The sequence below is a fragment of the Cebidichthys violaceus genome, unplaced genomic scaffold (assembly GCF_023349555.1).
Source record: "Cebidichthys violaceus isolate CVI_PGR_0920_01 unplaced genomic scaffold, fCebVio1.0.p SCAF_11, whole genome shotgun sequence".
NCBI lineage: Eukaryota > Metazoa > Chordata > Actinopteri > Perciformes > Stichaeidae > Cebidichthys > Cebidichthys violaceus.
Window position 1 is genome coordinate 15,035,736 of NW_027176274.1, and position 18,639 is coordinate 15,054,374.

The 18,639-nt window shown below is 38.7% G+C and overlaps 1 protein-coding gene across 4 annotated transcripts; it reads left to right on the plus strand.

Annotated features, from left to right (window-relative positions):
* Positions 1 to 1,389: 1,389 nt before the first annotated feature.
* Positions 1,390 to 16,390, plus strand: stat4 (signal transducer and activator of transcription 4). Of its 4 annotated transcripts, none has more exons than XM_068705083.1 (24): positions 1,390 to 1,448; positions 1,604 to 1,736; positions 2,530 to 2,665; positions 6,294 to 6,392; positions 7,763 to 7,855; positions 7,950 to 8,028; positions 8,165 to 8,256; positions 8,426 to 8,577; positions 9,452 to 9,610; positions 10,092 to 10,184; positions 10,317 to 10,376; positions 10,542 to 10,562; positions 11,052 to 11,145; positions 11,462 to 11,506; positions 11,815 to 11,898; positions 11,990 to 12,088; positions 12,319 to 12,454; positions 12,930 to 12,982; positions 13,212 to 13,306; positions 14,522 to 14,658; positions 14,825 to 15,016; positions 15,134 to 15,179; positions 15,278 to 15,383; positions 16,206 to 16,390. In XM_068705083.1, the coding sequence occupies exons 1-24, from the start codon at positions 1,412 to 1,414 to the stop codon at positions 16,227 to 16,229; spliced, it is 2,265 nt and encodes a 754-aa protein (XP_068561184.1). In that variant the 5' UTR covers positions 1,390 to 1,411; the 3' UTR covers positions 16,230 to 16,390. The 4 variants fall into 4 exon arrangements, with proteins under 4 accessions (XP_068561184.1, XP_068561183.1, XP_068561185.1 ...); XM_068705082.1 differs by having other exon boundaries at positions 1,608 to 1,736; XM_068705084.1 differs by having other exon boundaries at positions 1,608 to 1,736; positions 11,055 to 11,145.
* Positions 16,391 to 18,639: the final 2,249 nt, after the last annotated feature.

Here is an 18,639-nt window from a genome sequence, read left to right on the forward strand (position 1 = left end):
ATGCAAATGAGAAATTATCTAATGCTTACTTCTTTGATAATGTAGGACAAATCTACAGATGCAAATATTTACAATTGCAAAACTGATTGCAATAATTATTATATTAATGATGTGTTTAACTATGGGTTGGCACTAACAATATGAATATGTTCAATAGTGACTTTTATGCGGCGGAAAATAAACTTGAAGAATTTGAAATGGATAGCTTAGTAGCATTACTGTCATGACAACAGAGCCAGCCTTAAAGTCAAAATTCAGGGTAAAACAACTCTTTATACAGTCACGCTAATCACAAGTCTCAACACTGTAGCCTGAAACATTCACTAAAATAGTTTAGAAGCCTTAATTAAATAAAATAAATTGGTGATATAATGAATCATTACATACAAATAATTCAGTGTTTGCGGTTTATTCACGTTGAATTGTGGGAAAGGGGCAGAATTATGACTTTATAACAGTTTTATAATATGTTCATTATTTATAATTTTTGTTTATGTATTTGATTTAGCTCTCCTTAAATTGATCGCTGGAGCAAACACGTTTGAAAACGCGCAACTTTTACTTTGAAGGCGAGCTGTCTCTGTTTCCGACTCTCGACTTCCTTTACTACTCTGTTCATTATTAAAGTTGAATAATGGAACAAGCTGATGTTTCGGTGCGCGGAATTGTATTGCACGTGTTTCAATGCGACAATAACAGACAAAGCGTTAACCGCGTTCAGGCAGCATCGGCTAGAGAACAACGAACTCACACGTAGCAGAAGACATTTACATGAACACAAGTAGACCAATGAGATTAGGAAGTACCCCTAAACTGACATTGTTATACAACGTGAACAATGTCAAATTAATTATTCGTGCACGGACCCGAATAGAATACAATTTTAACTTGATTTGAGCTGAAGTGAATTGCAGTGCCATGTTTATTTAGTTCACGTGGTCTTGTGAACTTTGAATTGCTTGTCTGTCTCTAAAGATAACATTTTTATAACATTAAATTATTAAAATGTAACCTTTTCTACATGGTAGTCTGAGTAAAACACCTTTACAAAAACAGATTATGTTGTTAAATCACATCAATTTAGTGGTCTCGTGATATTATTTTTATTAAACATTAACTAATTTGTTATTCAAAAGAGTTATCGTTTGTTCTACGATATAGCTGCTATTTCTTCCATTCCAATAAAAAAATGTTTTTTGTTTTACTGATGACGTATATGGTCTTATTACCGGTAAAAGGTTACCTTACTCCTCTCTCACCCATGTCTCACCACACACACACGATACTGCGTGTATGCATAATGTCTGGATGGGCGGGTTTCCTGAGTATGAGGACAGCCCCTTAATAAATGAGGTCGCTTCCTGAACATTAAAAATCGAAAGCCAAAGAGGGAAACATGTGCACATGGTAAATGAAACTGACGGAAAAGCAGCGCAGAAACAGCACAGGTAACAAATATGAAAAAATATCACTGAACTGCAGATTATTTGTTATGTTTTTACAATGTGTCTGCTGTATCTATGATACATTGTAGAATAAAAAGATGATACTTTAACTTTAAGCGCATGATGATTTCTATGTTTTTGTGGTGTTCGTTTGCAAGGCAGTATGAGCCAGTGGAAGCAGATTCAGCAGCTGGAGATCAGACTCCTGGAACATGTGGACTACCTGTATGACGATAACTTCCCCATGGACATCCGTCAGGGTCTGTCCAGCTGGATCGAGTCTCAGGATTGGTGAGTCCTGCTCCCTGGGTATTTGTGTGTTTGAACGTTGTCCTGCACTTTTCTCTTACACAAAGAAAATGACCATCTTATCAACCTTAAAGATCAAATCTCCCAAATTACAGGAAAAAGGCAATTTTTTTCCCCGACAAAAAAAAAGTTAGGGTAGCTTTAGTAAAAGAATATATTCTCAATTTGGATGAACTAACCCTTTAAAGCTTTAAAGTGGAACGTCTGCTTTAGCATCTTTCTGCTCTTAGTTTTGGTTTTACAGCCTTTAATGTCTTCACCTTGTTGTTAGTGTGAGGGGCAAAATAAACAATGATTATAAAATTAGAGCCAAGTCTACTTCACCTGCCCAGCCCCAAACAGCTGACAGACACACATATCAGATGGATAGAGAGCCAAACATTTTTGTAATGAGTGGGTAGAGAACAATGCAGAACCGAAAGAGAGTGAACCAGACCTGTGGCCAGAAACATGACTGCAAATGAAAGCTTATGTTGCTCTGTCTGTTGACGTGTAAACATGTAAACACTCATATCAACTCTATAAGGTGATAATAAGCAACACAATGTGTTTTCAGCTTATTTTGCTGCTCCCAAGTGGGAAAAAAATCAACTCATGCAGCTTTAAAAAAAGAAGTTGTACTTAAATGTTTGACTAAAAAGTAATTGCACACACACTGAATTTCTTTATTGGGGGTCTATTTTTCTATTATAAGAGCATAATATCAGCTATCTTCTTCTTCATGTGTTTTGCTGGGAATCTCCTAAACACCACACACTGTGTGTCTGCTTTTCAGGGACATAGCAGCTAACGATGAGTCAATGGCGGCAGTGCTGTTCACCGACCTGCTGTCCCAGTTGGATAAGGTGCGATCACAGGAGCAGAACTTCCTACAGAGACACAACATGAAAATCATACAACAGCAGTTACAGGTGTGTCACCCTTCTTTTATCCTTTCATGTCCTAGTTATTATGCAATATTCAATACTCACTCAATTGTCAGCAATAATTGCGCAACACAGTAATTACTTTAATACATAGTTTTTGCTGTTGTATTTTACTCTGTACTCCAATTGTCAATTGTCCTACTGGGATCAAATGCCATGAACAACTTTCACTATGCAAGTCCATTTACATTAATGTGATAAAAAGTAAAAGTGATTATGATAACTTATTATCTCAACATAATGATACACTTTGTCAAAATAATGACTACGTTTCTCAAAGTAATTGCTTAGAGTTTCAAAATAATGACTTAATATCGCACAATAACAAGAAACTCTTAATTATTGTGAGAAAGCTTCTCATTATCTTGAGATACTATATCATTAGTTTGAAAATTACTCACAGGATCTTTTATTTTCATCACATTAGTGGAAATTGGATTACATATGAAGCAGTGTATCTAGACAGACAGGAGCATCAAAGAGTGAATACAAGAAGTGCTAATGCATTGGCAAAGGTGCGATCAAAACTGTTAGAAAGACGTGACTGTACAGTAGATCATTTCACTTACATGTTTTTGTTGACATGTATCAATGCAAAGGAAGTAGGAGGGAAGAAACTTTGTAAACATTGCAGTCTATGGTTTGAACTGATTAGTGTCGGGGAATAAGATCCAAATGTGGTTCTTTAAAAACTGCTTCATAAAGTTTGAGGTGACAAAATCAGAGGCAGGCAAAAGGCACAGCAGGGGAAATGAGCAGGGTTAAAAGCACAAGGGACAACAACTTAGATCCCTGGTATTTGCAATATTTCTGGAACAGAAAGGCAAAAGCTCTAGAACTATATAGTGTATCGTCAGTTCTACATGTACAAGTCTACTTACATTTGCTTATACACCTGCACAGAGATCTGAATTTATTACAGTAGTCTTCAGTCTGGTCATTTTCCTCATCATAACAAGATTAAATATTTTCTTAGGTGAAGTGTTTATTTATCTTAAAAAAAAAAATCGGACCAAACTAGGTTTTATATAAATCACCCTACACTTGCTGTACACTATCACTCCCAGTTAAAAAAAAATAAATAATGAATATTCAACCACTGACTGACGATACTCATTATTTGCGGTACTCAAATTTAAAACGTCTGTAATAAGGAGAAGTAGTTTTTTGATCTATAGTGTATGTGTGCTGGAAGTGAAGGGGAAGTAAATGAAAAAGTCACTTTGAATGTGTAACTGGTTTCTATTTTTGTGTTGTTTTTCTGCGTCACCTGAAAGCAGCAACTGTTTTCACTGTTCAGACACTCAAATGTTAAAATTAAGAGAGGAAAGGCCATGCAGGTAGTGATATAAGTTTTTGGTGTTTTACACAGTGTTAAAGAGTGTCTATTATTATCTATTATTTCATAAATTATCCATTTATTGCTTGTTAAAATCCTTGTCTGAGCACAATAATCTTGTGTTCAGGGGAAAGCGACATCCTTTGTCACTTTCTTTTGTGTTATCATATTCTGGAGGTAAGGTCTCAGTGAGCTCACAACAGTTTGGTCCCGGACGTTGTGGTCGAAGCTCACCGACGTCATGAGCCTCAGCACACATTTTATTCTGGAAAAGACATATACCTTTGCAGAACAAACCCATGAGGCTCACACCACTGTTTCCTGTGTTTGAATGTGTGAGTGTGTGTGTGTGTGTATGTGTCAAAGTCAACACTTCTCAGAGGAAGCAGTTACTCCTGTGTGGTAGTCAGTGGTGCTTGAGGGTTTTTGCGATGTGTGAGAGAAGTTTGTCTCGTCGATTCAAACTGTTGCCGTGTTAGAATCTCTCCTTCATTTGATTGTCTCATCACTCACATTCAAGCAGAATCTTCCTTAGGAAAACCCCTCTGGTACACACACAGTGATGCATCTAAAATCTCTGATAAAATACAATATATATTATCTAATAATATAATATATAATATGTTAGCACACTGCTGGTTTGACTGACAGTTGATCTCTGAGATGTGTCTAGAATACATTTTAAATTTTTTGCAATTTTGTCAACAAAAAAGATATTTAAAATGCCAGAAACACTAAACCACACTAATCCGCTGTCTGACAATGCTAAGTGGCATTGGTGTTACTGTAATGAAAGTGAGCGTGTAGGTGTGTGTTGATGCATCCTCAGTCATCATTCTGGCAATGATGCTGATGCATGAAAACTTCGTCACACCTGGAGGCGAGAGAAAAAGTTTCCTCTTCCCACATTCAGAATAACTCGTACTTTTCTAAGTGGGTTTTTGACTGGGCTGATGAGCAAAACAGCACCACACTCTTCAATCTCAAGCAGAACATGAAAATCATGCGGTGATGTGGATACAGCGGCGGAGGCAGGAGTGTTGCAGAGGGAAAGTTTGTGGCTGCTCTGTATTTTAGATGTACTGGATGAACATGAGGCATTGCTATTTTGGTTTTCATTTGGAAAACAATCCTATATTATAAGCATATTTAAAACTATCACATAAGCCACATAGAACCTTATGTATGTATACAGCAATAAACAAGGTCTAGTTGTTGTATGAAACGGAACAATATATCTGGTTTATATTTTTGAATTTAAATTTCTCCATTGATCTTATTATTAGATAAGATTATTATCTTATTGTTGTATGTCTTCCGTGATTCTGGAGGAGCTTCGACAGGCCTGGGAGAATAACCCTCATGACGTCATAGTGATGTCATGAGGGTTATCTCGGACTTGGAGATTTGTAACAGGAGATTGTGTTGCACAACGGGAGCAAAGAGTTTACAAAACGATGGTATTTAACAGGCAGGTAGGGTCCAATCAAAAGAGGCTATGGTTGCATTATGGGAAATGTAGGGTCCAGTGTTTTTTGGAGCTTGACCCATACAAGGGACTAAAGGTTAGAATATCTCTTCTTCTTTTGTTTAAACTTTGACTCTTCTTTGTCAAATCTGTCTCATGCGAGTCCCCCAACTTTACAGAAGTGCTTCAAAAGATAACTCTTGTACCCAATCCACCCTACTTCAAGCCCTGACTATTTTCAAAGAATGTAGTCAAACAAAAATATACTGTTATTCATTCCAGGGCTGAGCTCTATTACTTTTAATAGGGATCTACCTTGAATTCAAGTAGCTGTAAAGTGCTTCATCATTATTTCGTTTAATTTGTTTTGCCTTTTGAGGATCACACCCTCAGAGTGTTCACTGAGATTCCAAAGACCTTTGCAGTTACAGGCTATAATGCCATGGGGAAAAAAAACTGGTTGTACTGCAAGTATCTGTGCACACCTTTGGCTACGCGCCTCATATTTACTCTTTCATCATGACTGTGTGGTCCTTTTATTTCTTGCCAGAGTCATGTTGAACCTCATTCCTTTATGATTAAATATGTTAAGTACTTCCAGTAAAAAACTCACGTCTCTGAGCAGACCCATGATGACAAATCTCTGTGAAAGGATGGTTAGATAAACAGGCACTGTGGAAACTAAAACAAACATATAAAGCCAATTATGCTGTTGGTTCTTTTATGGCGTTTGTGCATTTCTTGTGTGTGGGTGTTTTTGTAACATGAAATATTCCCTATGTGTGTGTGTGTGTGTGGCCCCACAGGTGAAATACACGACAAACCCTGCTGTCATGGCCAGGGTTATCTCCACCTGCCTCAGGGAAGAGCGCCGTATCCTCTCCAGCGCCTGCATGCAGGAACAGGTTTGTCACATCGTCTCGCTCAGAGGGATAGTCCCTTCTGGTTCCTTAATAACAAAAAAACAGCTGCTGCTGGGAAATCAGTGCTGCTGGCCTACCAGGAAAACAGTATATTGTGTCATATCCACCCCCATATTCCCAGCCGCTTCACTTTATTCCCAAGAAACAATGCAGCATGTCAAGATATTTCTAGCGCTTACGTAACTGAAAGTGCTGAAACAACCCAAAACGTTTTTAATTCATAGTATTCCAGGGAGGAAAGATGCTGTAAAACTAAATGAACAGTTAATGATGGACTTACATTTATCAGGTGGCAATTGTTTGCTAATACGTTAACCTTATACAAGATGATAATATATCAGTGTTGTGTTTCCAGTTTGTTTCTTCTGCTCCCAGGTGGCCAAAAACAATTATTGGAGGTTTCAGCTAAATTTGAGTTTCATTTCTGCTTCTGAGAAATGTTTGTATATATATCGACTGTCCTGCAGTGATGTAACTGCAGCACCATATTAATGGACAAGGTGCATATTGTTGACAGTATATTGGACATCATCTGGTTTTAGCTTTGCTCTAGGGTTGGCGATGTTGTTTGGTCTACCACTTTGGTCTAGACATCACCTATAACACTATTGGTAGATTGTCATGAACTTTGGAAGAGATATGGTCCCCAGAAGATGAATCCTAATAACTTTGTTGACGGTGCGCCATGGTGTCCTAGAGATTGAAGTGTTGACTGCGTGCTGTGGCGTCCTGGTTGGTGTTGGGCCTGGCGGCATTTGTTGTTCCCTGTCTCTCCTCTCATTTGCGGTAATTTCTCTACTGTTGGCTATCTAATATGATATGAAGTAGTTTACAAAACAATTGGTGATCCCCTGACTTTTCGCTCAGCTCAAAGTTGTAGTTTGTCCAATGGTTTATAATTAATGACGTTCTCATTGGCCTCAGCTTACTTTATGTTACTGCTTATTATAACATTTTAGCATACTAACACCCTACACTTAGGTGGTGAACATGGGAAATGTCTAGCACTGTCATGGTGGCCGTTGTTAACATGCTGACATTAACATTTAGCTCGATGCACCATTGTGCCTGAGTAGCTACACAGCCTCAGAGAGCTGCTAGTATGGCTGTATACTTGTTTCATATTATCAAATGTGTGCGTAGTGGTTGAACCACCACATCATATGTTCAGGTGTGTTCTGGCAGAAATGTGAAATTTGTATTAAATTACAAGTGCTATCATAAATCCTTGTTAAAAAATAATACAGTTTACAGAAAAAAATACAGATTAGAAGTCTACGTTTGATCTGTAATTTAAAAAAAACTAATTGAAATAAAATAAAAAGGTGTCTAAAAAGAATATTTTCCAACAGGGTCCGCTGGAGAAATCATTGCAGAATTCTGTGGCCTTTGAGAGACAGAAGAACATGGACAACAGAGTTGGGATCATCAGAGCCAGCGTGCAGGTAACTGAAACACACAGACATTTCAAGGAATATCAAAATTAAGTCATATCTACAATTAAATAAACTTTAAAAACAAATGTCTGTCTATGTCTAGTTGATGGACCAGGCTGTGAAATACATCGAGGACATGCAGGATGACTTTGATTTCCGCTACAAGACACTGCAGTCTCGAGGTGTGCCCTGTTATATGATGTGCACGCATCACACAAGATGCACACAATACGCTCAAAACTATGTACTGTGGTTGTGTGTGTGTGTGTGTGTGTGTGTGTGTGTGTGTGTGTGTGTGTGTGTGTGTGTGTGTGTCAGAAGCAACAGATACTCGACAGAACTCTGATATGATGAAACAGGAAGTAACAAGATTGCAGGAAATGCTGAACAGGCTCGACTTTAAAAGGAAGGTACGCATTTGTATCATCATGTAAAGCTCTGACATGTGAGGGATCAGGCAATCTTACCAAAATATCTCCAGATATAAAAGTTACAGAGGTGCCATCACCTCATCAGTGTACAAATCAAAACGTGTTGCATCTTGTAGACCATGACAGCTGTTTTAAACATCTTTTTTAGGAGATCTTATCAAAGATGGATGTTGTGATCAAGGAGATTGATGACCTGATGACCTCTCAGCTCAACCCTGAGCTGCAGGACTGGAAGCGCAGGCAGCAGATCGCCGCCATTGGTGGTCCGCTGCTTACTGGCCTGGACCAGCTGCAGAGTTGGTAAATAATTAATATTTATAGAAATCATTTACTTTCAATCCAGTGTTAACTCTAGAACATGTTTTAAACGTGCAATGTTGAGCATTATGGGAACATGGTGCAATTTGTAACACTGACAGCCAGCGTTTACAATTTTGGAGAAGGTTGAGCCCCCCCGCCGTGCCCCCATAAATTGAGTCAATTTTGAGTTTCTGTCGTATATATATTGGTCATGCTGGTTTTTGCCGAGTAAACAGCCGTGGCCCGTCCGCTCCTCCGACATGAGTAGCATGTGTTAGCATGACTGCATTAGCCAGCACTAGTTGGTATGACTTCACGCGGCTGTGTGTCTCAAAAACTCAAATGCTGCCTTGATAACCCAGCTGATAATCCACAGAGAGATGTCCATCAACATTAATGCTGAACTAGTAATAGCCTAATTGTTTTTTATTTATGAAAGGCTAATCTCTACAATCTATTTCATGTTTACTTGTTTTCATGGCTGCAGCACGCTGTGTTTGTGTGCCGGTTTGTTTCATATCTGGCAACCAGTGGTGTAGAAATAAGCAGCGGGAGGCACATATTGGCTGTAGCATTGTTGTCAGAGAAGCTAGTATTTCAATTTACCATGTCTATGGTGACATATTGTGGTGGTATTTTATGATTTAATACATTAGATATATTACTATGGTCCTTTAAAGCCTATTATTTCACATTTTTGGCTTGAAAGCTAGGTCAAACTCTGCTCTGTTGTTACATCCAGTTTTTTTCAGTGTGACTTATCACCAACAGGGGATAAACCCCAGAGTAGCTTAACATAATATTTGTTGGTCATGTTTATGAAATAAGCTTGGTTTCGTTCCCTCTCATTGTCCTCTCACCTGTTCCCTCTCAGGTTTACTCTGATCGCCCAGAGTCTCTTCCAGATAAAGCGTCAGCTGGACAAACTGGTGGAGCTGGTTGTTAAAGTCACCTACGAAAGTGACCCAATCCCCCTGCAAAAACCTCAGATGGAGGAGCGCATCAAATACCTCATCTATCACCTCATCAAGAGGTACTCTGACCAGCATTCAATGCAACATTAGATACAAATAAAAGTATGTACATGTGCTTAAAAATTGCAATACAGTACAACGTAATACAGATGCTCTCTTTTAAGTGCTCCTACACCTTTTGTAGTAATTTGGTGCTATGATCATGAACACTTTACTCATAATCCTTTTATTTTGCATTTATTTTTGTTTTAGCTAATTAATCCCACACACACAGTGAGTTCCTATTTTGAAACCAGTTTTCACATTTTGTTTTATAGTTTAAAAGTTGTGTAGCTTTTGTCCTGTCTGTAAATACATGCAGATCGTACATGGGAGATGAGACAACACTGACATGTATGAACCACTTCCTCCTATAGGTGCAGCACTGATAACACATTACACAATACAATAAGGTGCTAAATTCCCTACAGGCATGAGCTGTCAAGTGAAATGGACATGGTCAAAACTGTGTTGATCATATGAGGTGTGGTTTGTTCTCAGCTCATTTGTGGTGGAGAAGCAGCCATGCATGCCCACACATCCACAGAAACCCCTCATCATCAAGACCGGAGTACAGTTCACCACCAAAGTCAGGTATCGTTATGTGACATCATATGTTTTAATGATTTCTTCATGCTATATTTGGCTCCCTGAAGCTCAGTTTGTAGTTACATAATTAGTAGTAATTGTGATTGTTAATGTTTTCCTCCTACTGATTTCTCTCAGACTGCTGGTTAAACTTCCAGAAGTGGATTATCAGCTGAAAGTGAAAACAACATTTGACAAGTGAGATTTTTATGTCACATTTTTGTAATGGTTTGCACTTCCAGGCCAAGAAAAAAACCCTTAAATAAACATACATGTACTTACAGTATTATATCTATCTATCTTAAATTTGTCTTTGGGCTAATCATTATTTATGTGTGTGTGTGTGTATGTGTGTGTCTCTAGGGACCTCCCTCCTGGCAGAGTGTGAGTACAAAAAACCTCAAGATAGGAGTAGGGCTGATGTTTAATTTGAAAACAAATGAAAACAGTGTAGCAGCAAGTTAGTAGGTTTGAAGAACAGTGGCCAACAGACAATTTGTCATACTGTAGTCGGTAACATAACAATAAATCGGTCTTTCTTTCTTTCAGCTCAGTTTTGTTAAAAAAACAATTCAAAATACTTTAACTGTAACTGAATATTTATCTAGAGAGAATAACCTCCAGCAGCACAAGTTCCTCAAATTCTACAGCTGAGGTTTCAAAGTTGTCAGTTAAGAAGATTTGAGGCTAAGAGATGTGAGCTTTTATTTGGAAACCATACACAACACCATCATTTCTAAATTGTAAGCATTTAGAAAATGTATTCAGATTTCAGCAGCTACAGGTGCATTTGTGTCATCTAAAAACAGTCAACATAGATACCGATAGCATAAAAATTAGGCTTCTTTATTTGACCTTCATTTTTGTCCTCAGAAGTCGTCAGTTTTTTATCCTGACCAACAACACTAAAGTAATGGACATTGAGGACTACTCAAACGGCTGCCTCTCTGTGGAGTTTAGACACCTGGTAAGACAACCCATTCCCTCTCTGATTCTGATAAACACTTATTTGTCCTTTATTATCAGAGATGATCAATACCTGCAGGACTACACATAACCAGTCCTCCATCGCACTCATAAAGAAGTGGAAATGCTGTTTTCCCCCATAACTTGAAAAAGTCATTACATTACTTCATACTTCAATAGTCTCAGTAGCTGTCATACACTATCAGTGTGTGTTTACTTGGATATGGTATAAAACATTGACCAGTTTGTCAAAGTGGTGATTTGTTGAATTTCCCTTTTTTGTGTTCTTTTACTGACATTGAGTTTGTATCTTACAGCAGCTAAAAGAGAAGAAATATATCAATGGGACAAAGGGGAATGAGGTAAGAAATTAAGATGAGTTGACCATTTAAGGGACAGATTGATTGGATCAGATGATTTTGGGGTGATCTGTCCCTTTAATATACCAGCGGAGCGGCCCCTTAACACCGATGCTGAATACCTATGCTACTGTAATGTGTAATTGTTTGAATTCAAATTAAGCAAATGTTGCAACTATCGTTTCTACTGTCTAAAAATACTATTATTATTCTAATATTGTTGTGCCGAATGCGCCTCATAATTCAAATTCACAATGCAGTGCCTAGAGGGATATACTCTAAAACGGGTCTGTGTTTTGTGTGTTTCGCAGGGTCTCCTATCTGTGACAGAGGAACTTCACTCCCTCAGTTTTGAGGCTTGCTTCACAGTGCAGGGCCTCACCATTGATCTAGAGGTCAGAACAAGCAGTGTAGATTTGACTTGATGTTTGACTCTCTGTTATTGACGCCGCAACTTGCTCACCGTGTGTGTGTGAATCCTTCCAGACGTGTTCTTTGCCACTGGTGGTCATTTCCAACGTGAGCCAGCTGCCTGGAGGCTGGGCGTCTGTCATGTGGTATAACCTTCTGACTGATGAGCCGAGGGTGAGCTCACACACTCTATTTGAAATTACACTCTGTTACCAGTTTATTAGGTACGACTAACTAAACTGTTTTAGTGAGCAGTTGATTCAACTTTATGATCATTTTAGAGGATGTCGTTTATGGTGCAGTTGAATTGTATTGCATTAGATCAACAGGTGTTTTCAAAAACTACTTCCACATCCCCACTTCCCTCCTCTTACATTTTTCCTCCTCTTTGCTATAATCCGCAGAACTTGGCATTCTTTGGGAACCCACCTCGAGCCACATGGAACCAGCTCTCCGAGGTCCTCAGCTGGCAGTTCTCCACCTTTGCGGGTCAAGGCCTCAACAAGGAGCAGCTCAACATGCTAGGAGAAAAGCTTCTCGGTATGTTTGCACTTTAGATTTCAAAGAACACGATTGTAGGTTTTGGGATGGCATCATGTTTTTTCACCTGGAGGCTGAAGCTTTGTATTCAGACCTCACGGGTAAATTATGGAGGCTAACGTGAGTTCGGTACAATACTCTGGGCCATTTCTACAAATGGGTGACCGTGGCTGGCCGTGGAAGTGGAGAGCAGGGCCGCCTTTCAATCAGAGGGTCGGTGGTTCGATCCCCGGCTCCTGCTAGTCTCATGTCAATGTGTCCTTGAGCAAGACACTTAACCCCAAAATTGCTCCCGTAGCTGCGTCTACGGTCGTGGAGATAGATACTGAATTGTAAGTTGCTTTGGATAAAAGCGTCTGCTAAATGACTGTAATGTAATGTACAAGACTCATAGCTGCAGACTTGAACTTCCAAGCCACTAGGTGTTGGGTACTTCAGTGCGGCCATTTATGTTATTTGCTGTGTGTTGTTGTAGGTCAGCATGCCTCCTGTAGTGACTATCAAGTGTCCTGGTCCAAGTTGTCCAAGGTAAGTGTTGAATAATATGTACCACAAAGTACAACATGGTCTCTTCTCCAGCATGGTTGTGCTATCTAGTGGCCAATGAGAAAGCATGTTATGTGTCCCATGCTGTATCGTTGATCCTGGACATATTTTTTATTCCATTTCATATCTGCATTATATATCTAATGTTGTGTTTACATTTTTTTTTAAAAGTACTCATTGTACCTTCTCCGTGTTACGTTCATTCTTCAAGGAAAATATTCCGGGAAAGCCCTTCAGTTTCTGGATGTGGCTGGACTCCATCCTGGAGCTCATCAAGAAGCACTTGCTGCCAGTCTGGAATGAGAAGTAAGCCACTGGTTCACTTGCTATGTCTCACCCTACCTGACTGTCCACCCCCCTCAACTGTCCCAATAAATCGCTGCCATGCAGGAGGACTGCTCCTCTTAGGATGCTACTATATTTCACTGGATAAGAAAATGTCTGCTTTGAGGCACTGACTCATGCACCTCAACAAGGTTATGACCAGATGTAGGAGCAGAGCTTTGTTTCTCTAAATTAAGACCCTCCCTTGCCAAAAAAACTGTTCCTACTGTTCCTACTTCCTGTCAAAGAGATGATGTTGCAGTTTATGTGCCTGTCTATCTTCGGTGGTGTTTAAAATCACTTCGCTGAAGAGGACAAATGTGTTTCAGCATCTGTCTGCCACTACCCAAAAGCCTAAAGGAATAGTTAGACATTATCGGAATTATGCTTATTGGCTCTTTTTTTTTGAGAGAGTTAGATGAGACAATCAACATCATTCACTCAGGTGGCTTAGCATAAAGACTTGGCTCTGTTATAAAGGAAACAAAATTCACCAAATGGTGCCCACTAATTAACAGGTTATCTATTATTTGTTTATGTTGTGCTCACTGTTGGGTTGGCAAACAACCAGCATAGACTCCAGGAAGTAACTGTGCGTGGTCTTGCAATATAATACTGAATTTAGTGTACTTGCTGGTTTTCTCACTAACTGCCTCTCTATTTTCTTGTAAGTGTAAAACAAGGAAACTCCACCTTTATCACATTGAATTAGTTCCCATTTATTGCAGTGTAGGCACTGTATTTTAGATGTGAAGCATCTCACGAAATTGGCTTGTATCACTATATTTAGCAGCATTTTGTTCAGTTATTGTCTGAGTAGTTCTACACTGTCAAACTACACCACTAAAAAAGATAACAGCAGCATTTCACACATGCAGTTGTTGACAAGCCAAAGTAGCCTGCCAACAGAGAAAGACAAGATATCAGAAACTACTGTGCTCAAGTTCATATTTTTCAGGTTTAAAATGTAAAAGCACAAAACAAGCTCACAAACAGCGGCTAGACATTCTTTTCTCTGATCCGTTTTATTATCCAGATTCGATAAGTGAATTCAATCAATTGATAGTGCAAAAGACAAAGCTACACAACTTAACCACAATGAATCTTACTGTTAGAATGTTAAAATATGATAAGAAGAAGAAGAATGAAAAATTCATTGTTGTTTTTTGTTTCTTTTTCACTGACACACCCATGCAGCTACATCATGGGCTTTGTAAGTAAAGAGATGGAGCGCACTCTGCTAAAGGACAGAGAACCAGGCACTTTCCTCCTACGCTTCAGTGAGAGCCACCTCGGAGGAATCACTTTCACCTGGGTGGAGCACAACGACAATGGTGAGGAAAAAACGCATACATTTGGCTCAAAAAAGTGTATTTTGAAATACTATTTGGTCAAGGTCAGTTATGTCAGTCAAGTGATATATTTCTGGAAGCTTTCTTGCCTGTTGTCTCTACTTGATATCTCTTGCTGTGATTTGCTAACATAGACTTTTTACTACAGGAAACGTGAAGTTCAACTCTGTGGAGCCATACACTAAAAACCGGCTCAGTGCTCTTCCATTTGCCGACATCATACGAGACTACAAAGTGATCTCAGACGGGGTTGTCCCAGAGACCCCGCTCAAGTTCCTCTACCCCGACATCCCCAAAGATGAGGCCTTCGGACGTCTTTACAACAGTCAGCCAAGCAAAGGCAAGAGTAAAAACATTTCTTCTTTCAGGGTTCATGTTTTTTTTTTCTGCTTGCTTTGAATCTTTGTTGGCTCACTAGACGACACTAATCTCTCTTGTATCTCTGTTCAATTTCCAGTCCATCCATACATACCATCTACCCTGATCCCAATCTCGGAATTGCGGTGAGTCAATGCAAATAGCAAAATTATTTTTTTTTTTAGAAAATACTACATAACACAGTCCCTTCACTTGTATTGTCTCCTTTTCTCTGTTATCCCAGCTCCCATGCAATCACCACACCATCTTCTTGTCAGTCTCCTGAGCCACCAATGACTCCTGGGGAGTTTGACATGCTCAGCGAACAACTGTGCTTTGACATTGACACCGTACGTTTGCATTCTCTGCCAGCACTCTTTGTTTACTTATTATTAATAAAACCCATGGAAAGACCACAACCTACAGTGTAGTACTGCATTCAAAGACTGGGATATATGTTATTCCTCTTTGCCTCAATGCCCCATTGTCAAAATCATTGTTATGATCAAAAAACTATTATCACATTGATGAGCCAAACTGTTGCACTGGGTGACATGTTCTTTCTTTAACACACACACACTGTTGTTTATTTTTAATCAATCTTACTTACACCATCTTGCTGCTGTTAATACTAGCACACCAAATGTGTACTAATCCTCAACTGAAAGTAGCCCCCAACAAATGCACTATTTACTATTGTTTGCTTAAACAATCAAAGTACCTGGAAAGCTGTTTTAATGAATGAAACAATGTATTTTTAATCTTTGAAAAAAAAGATGCATGTCATTGTTGGTTTCGGTGTTTTCATGGGATTAGTTGGCAATAACAAAAAATTAGAATACGAACTGCCTTATCTTTGTGTTGTATTATCTTCGCAAAACCACCGAAGACAAAAAAAACAGTGTTATGTCAGAGAATAAATTACCAGAGCACAAAATACAAAAGACAAATAATAGAGGTACTTATGTTGACATTTAACTTTTGTGTTAATGCTGTTGTGCCAATGATGTATGAAAAGATGACACTCGGTTAATATATTATATATAAGATTAATATATTAGCATTATTATGTTGGTTTTAGTATTTTTTTGCTCATGTTATATCTCTTTTGGTGTTATAGATGAGTCATCTATATGTTGTGCTGCTATAATGCTCTCCTTTTTGTTTTACAGATGAGCTCTCCATATTCAGAGTAAAGCGAGATGAAACGTGCAACATTTTGCTGAAGGATTCCTGACACCAGTCTTTGATCAATGTCTACATCTTTCTTATCCCGAAACTGAGCCTGTTGCGTTTAAAGAGGTTTTATGGTTAATTGGACTGGACTCATACAATATATATATATATATATATATATATATATATATATATATATATGTATATATATATATATATATATATATATATATATACATATATATATATATATATATACACACACACACACAATCAACTATATATATATTCTGTTTTTATTGTTAGTCTGTATTTTAGCTATTGACTATTTTCTATTATTTCTCAATTGCATAAAACAATTTAAACATGTTTATTTTGTCTGTATTAATGCGAGCTTGCTTCTTTATTTCTGCATCACTGGCACCACCATCTGGTTTGCTCAGAGTTTGCCTGTGTTGCATACACACTCACCCACATGATTATTCGTTCATATATTTGAGGTTTATTTTAGAAGCAGCCGGAAGTTAAGCATGTATCTGACTACTACTTACTTGATGCACACTCCTACGGCAGTTGCCGAAAACCACGTGATTCCCGGAGAGCAATAATAAAAGGCGGGTGTGTTGTTTTTGGCTTTGTGGAAGTAAACTATTTGAGGTCAGGGGTGTGTATTTTCATATTTTTAAGATAGGCCTACAAAGAGTTGATTTTTGTAAACTACCATCAAACTGATCTTGCTTGTTTGAGTCAGTTCTTCTAAACATCATCCAGGTACAATATCATAAAATTCAAATAACAAACATATACACTCTGTCATTTGCTATATCATTTATAATGGAGTATTGGTCCTAATATGAAAATATATGATCATGTTCATTAACCACAGACAACATCCAGAATATTGCATAAAGCCCCCATTTTCATACAACACTATGCAGAAGCTGACTGTAAGATGCATTTCAACCAACAACACTGCAATGGGTTCTGCACCTTTGGCCCCACCTGACACCTTTCTTTAAAGGATGGTAGGATGGGAGTGTAGGGGGCTTCCATTAAGAAAAATGTCCGGTCTAATAATACGGACATCAAAAACATGTCTGAAGCACAGACGTAGCAAAGTGTCTGCTGCATATATAGCACTGTAACAAGCATCACCTCTGCAACGCAAGGTTGAAAGCTGTCAGAGTCGCAAAGTCAGGCCTCTTGATTATGATTTATCATGTTCCTATCAAGCCACATTGCAAACAAAAGACATTTGGGGAAGGGCTGCTGTGTTCTACTTTGGAACTACGACAGTCCTTGGAGAGAGATCACAAGGTGTGAAAGAAAAGATAACAATAAACAAAAACCTGCCAAGCAATTTTCATCTGCATTTAAACTGACACAAACTGGGAGTTAAAGTAATGAGAAGCCACAGTGTTACTGCACTCTGATTGGCACTTTGACCTGGCAGGTTTTTTATTCGTTGCAAATTCTATGCTATTACAATCAGTCCTTCCTGCCTCCTGCCGTGGTGATGGCAAATTTATGGAAATTAGGGCATCATAATCCTGATCAGGTTGTGTCGGTTTATTTTGCGAACACAGCTCTACGACCCCGCGGTAATTGCCTCTTTCAATCCTCTAAATCTTGCTTGACATACCAGCAAATCCATGGGTCCCTGTTGTGTTTTAGTGGTGTCCTTGGCTTGGTGTCAAAGCATTGGAGCGGGCTTGCTCTGAACGTGGAGGGAAAATGTTTTTTGACTTACGATTCCATCTGCATATCACTGGCATTTCTGAAAACACACTAGATGCAAAACCAGGCAGTGTGTTGCTGGAACAAAACCAAAGCAATTATGATCAAGAAGGACATTTTAGGTAGAGGAACGTGACCACAGAACCTATCAAACACTGAATGAAATGCAAGGGAGGGGCTGAAATCTGAGTCCTCAAAAGCAGTGTAATTACCCTAAAACACTGATAACGCTCAAATCCTCCATTTCCTGGAGGCTGTGCATAATGGTTTATTAAATCTACATAATTGACCATAATTAGACAAGGGTCTTTGGTTTTTAGTGTAAAAAAACACTGTATTTTTCCATAAAGTTGACTTTTAATGTCCAATAGTAGACAGAAACTTTTTTTTTCCTGTCAGTGTGAATGTGTGAATACAAGAAAGCTTTGTCGTTGCTACAATATACAGTTTAACCTTTTGCTGCAAAGTAGGAAAAAAAGAACAAACCATCACACCAGCCACGACGCCAAATCAGCCCAGGGGCGATTTAAGGGCGGTTTAAACACCACATTCAAAGTCCCCCCCCTCTTACATGGCTCAACAACTCCAGAAGCACACGTCCACCTGTGGTGAGGGTGCTAGTCAGCTAGTCAGCCAACCCCGGATTCACTCTCGTTTTGGAACTAGTTTTGTCCCCTTGGCTATATAAGTTTT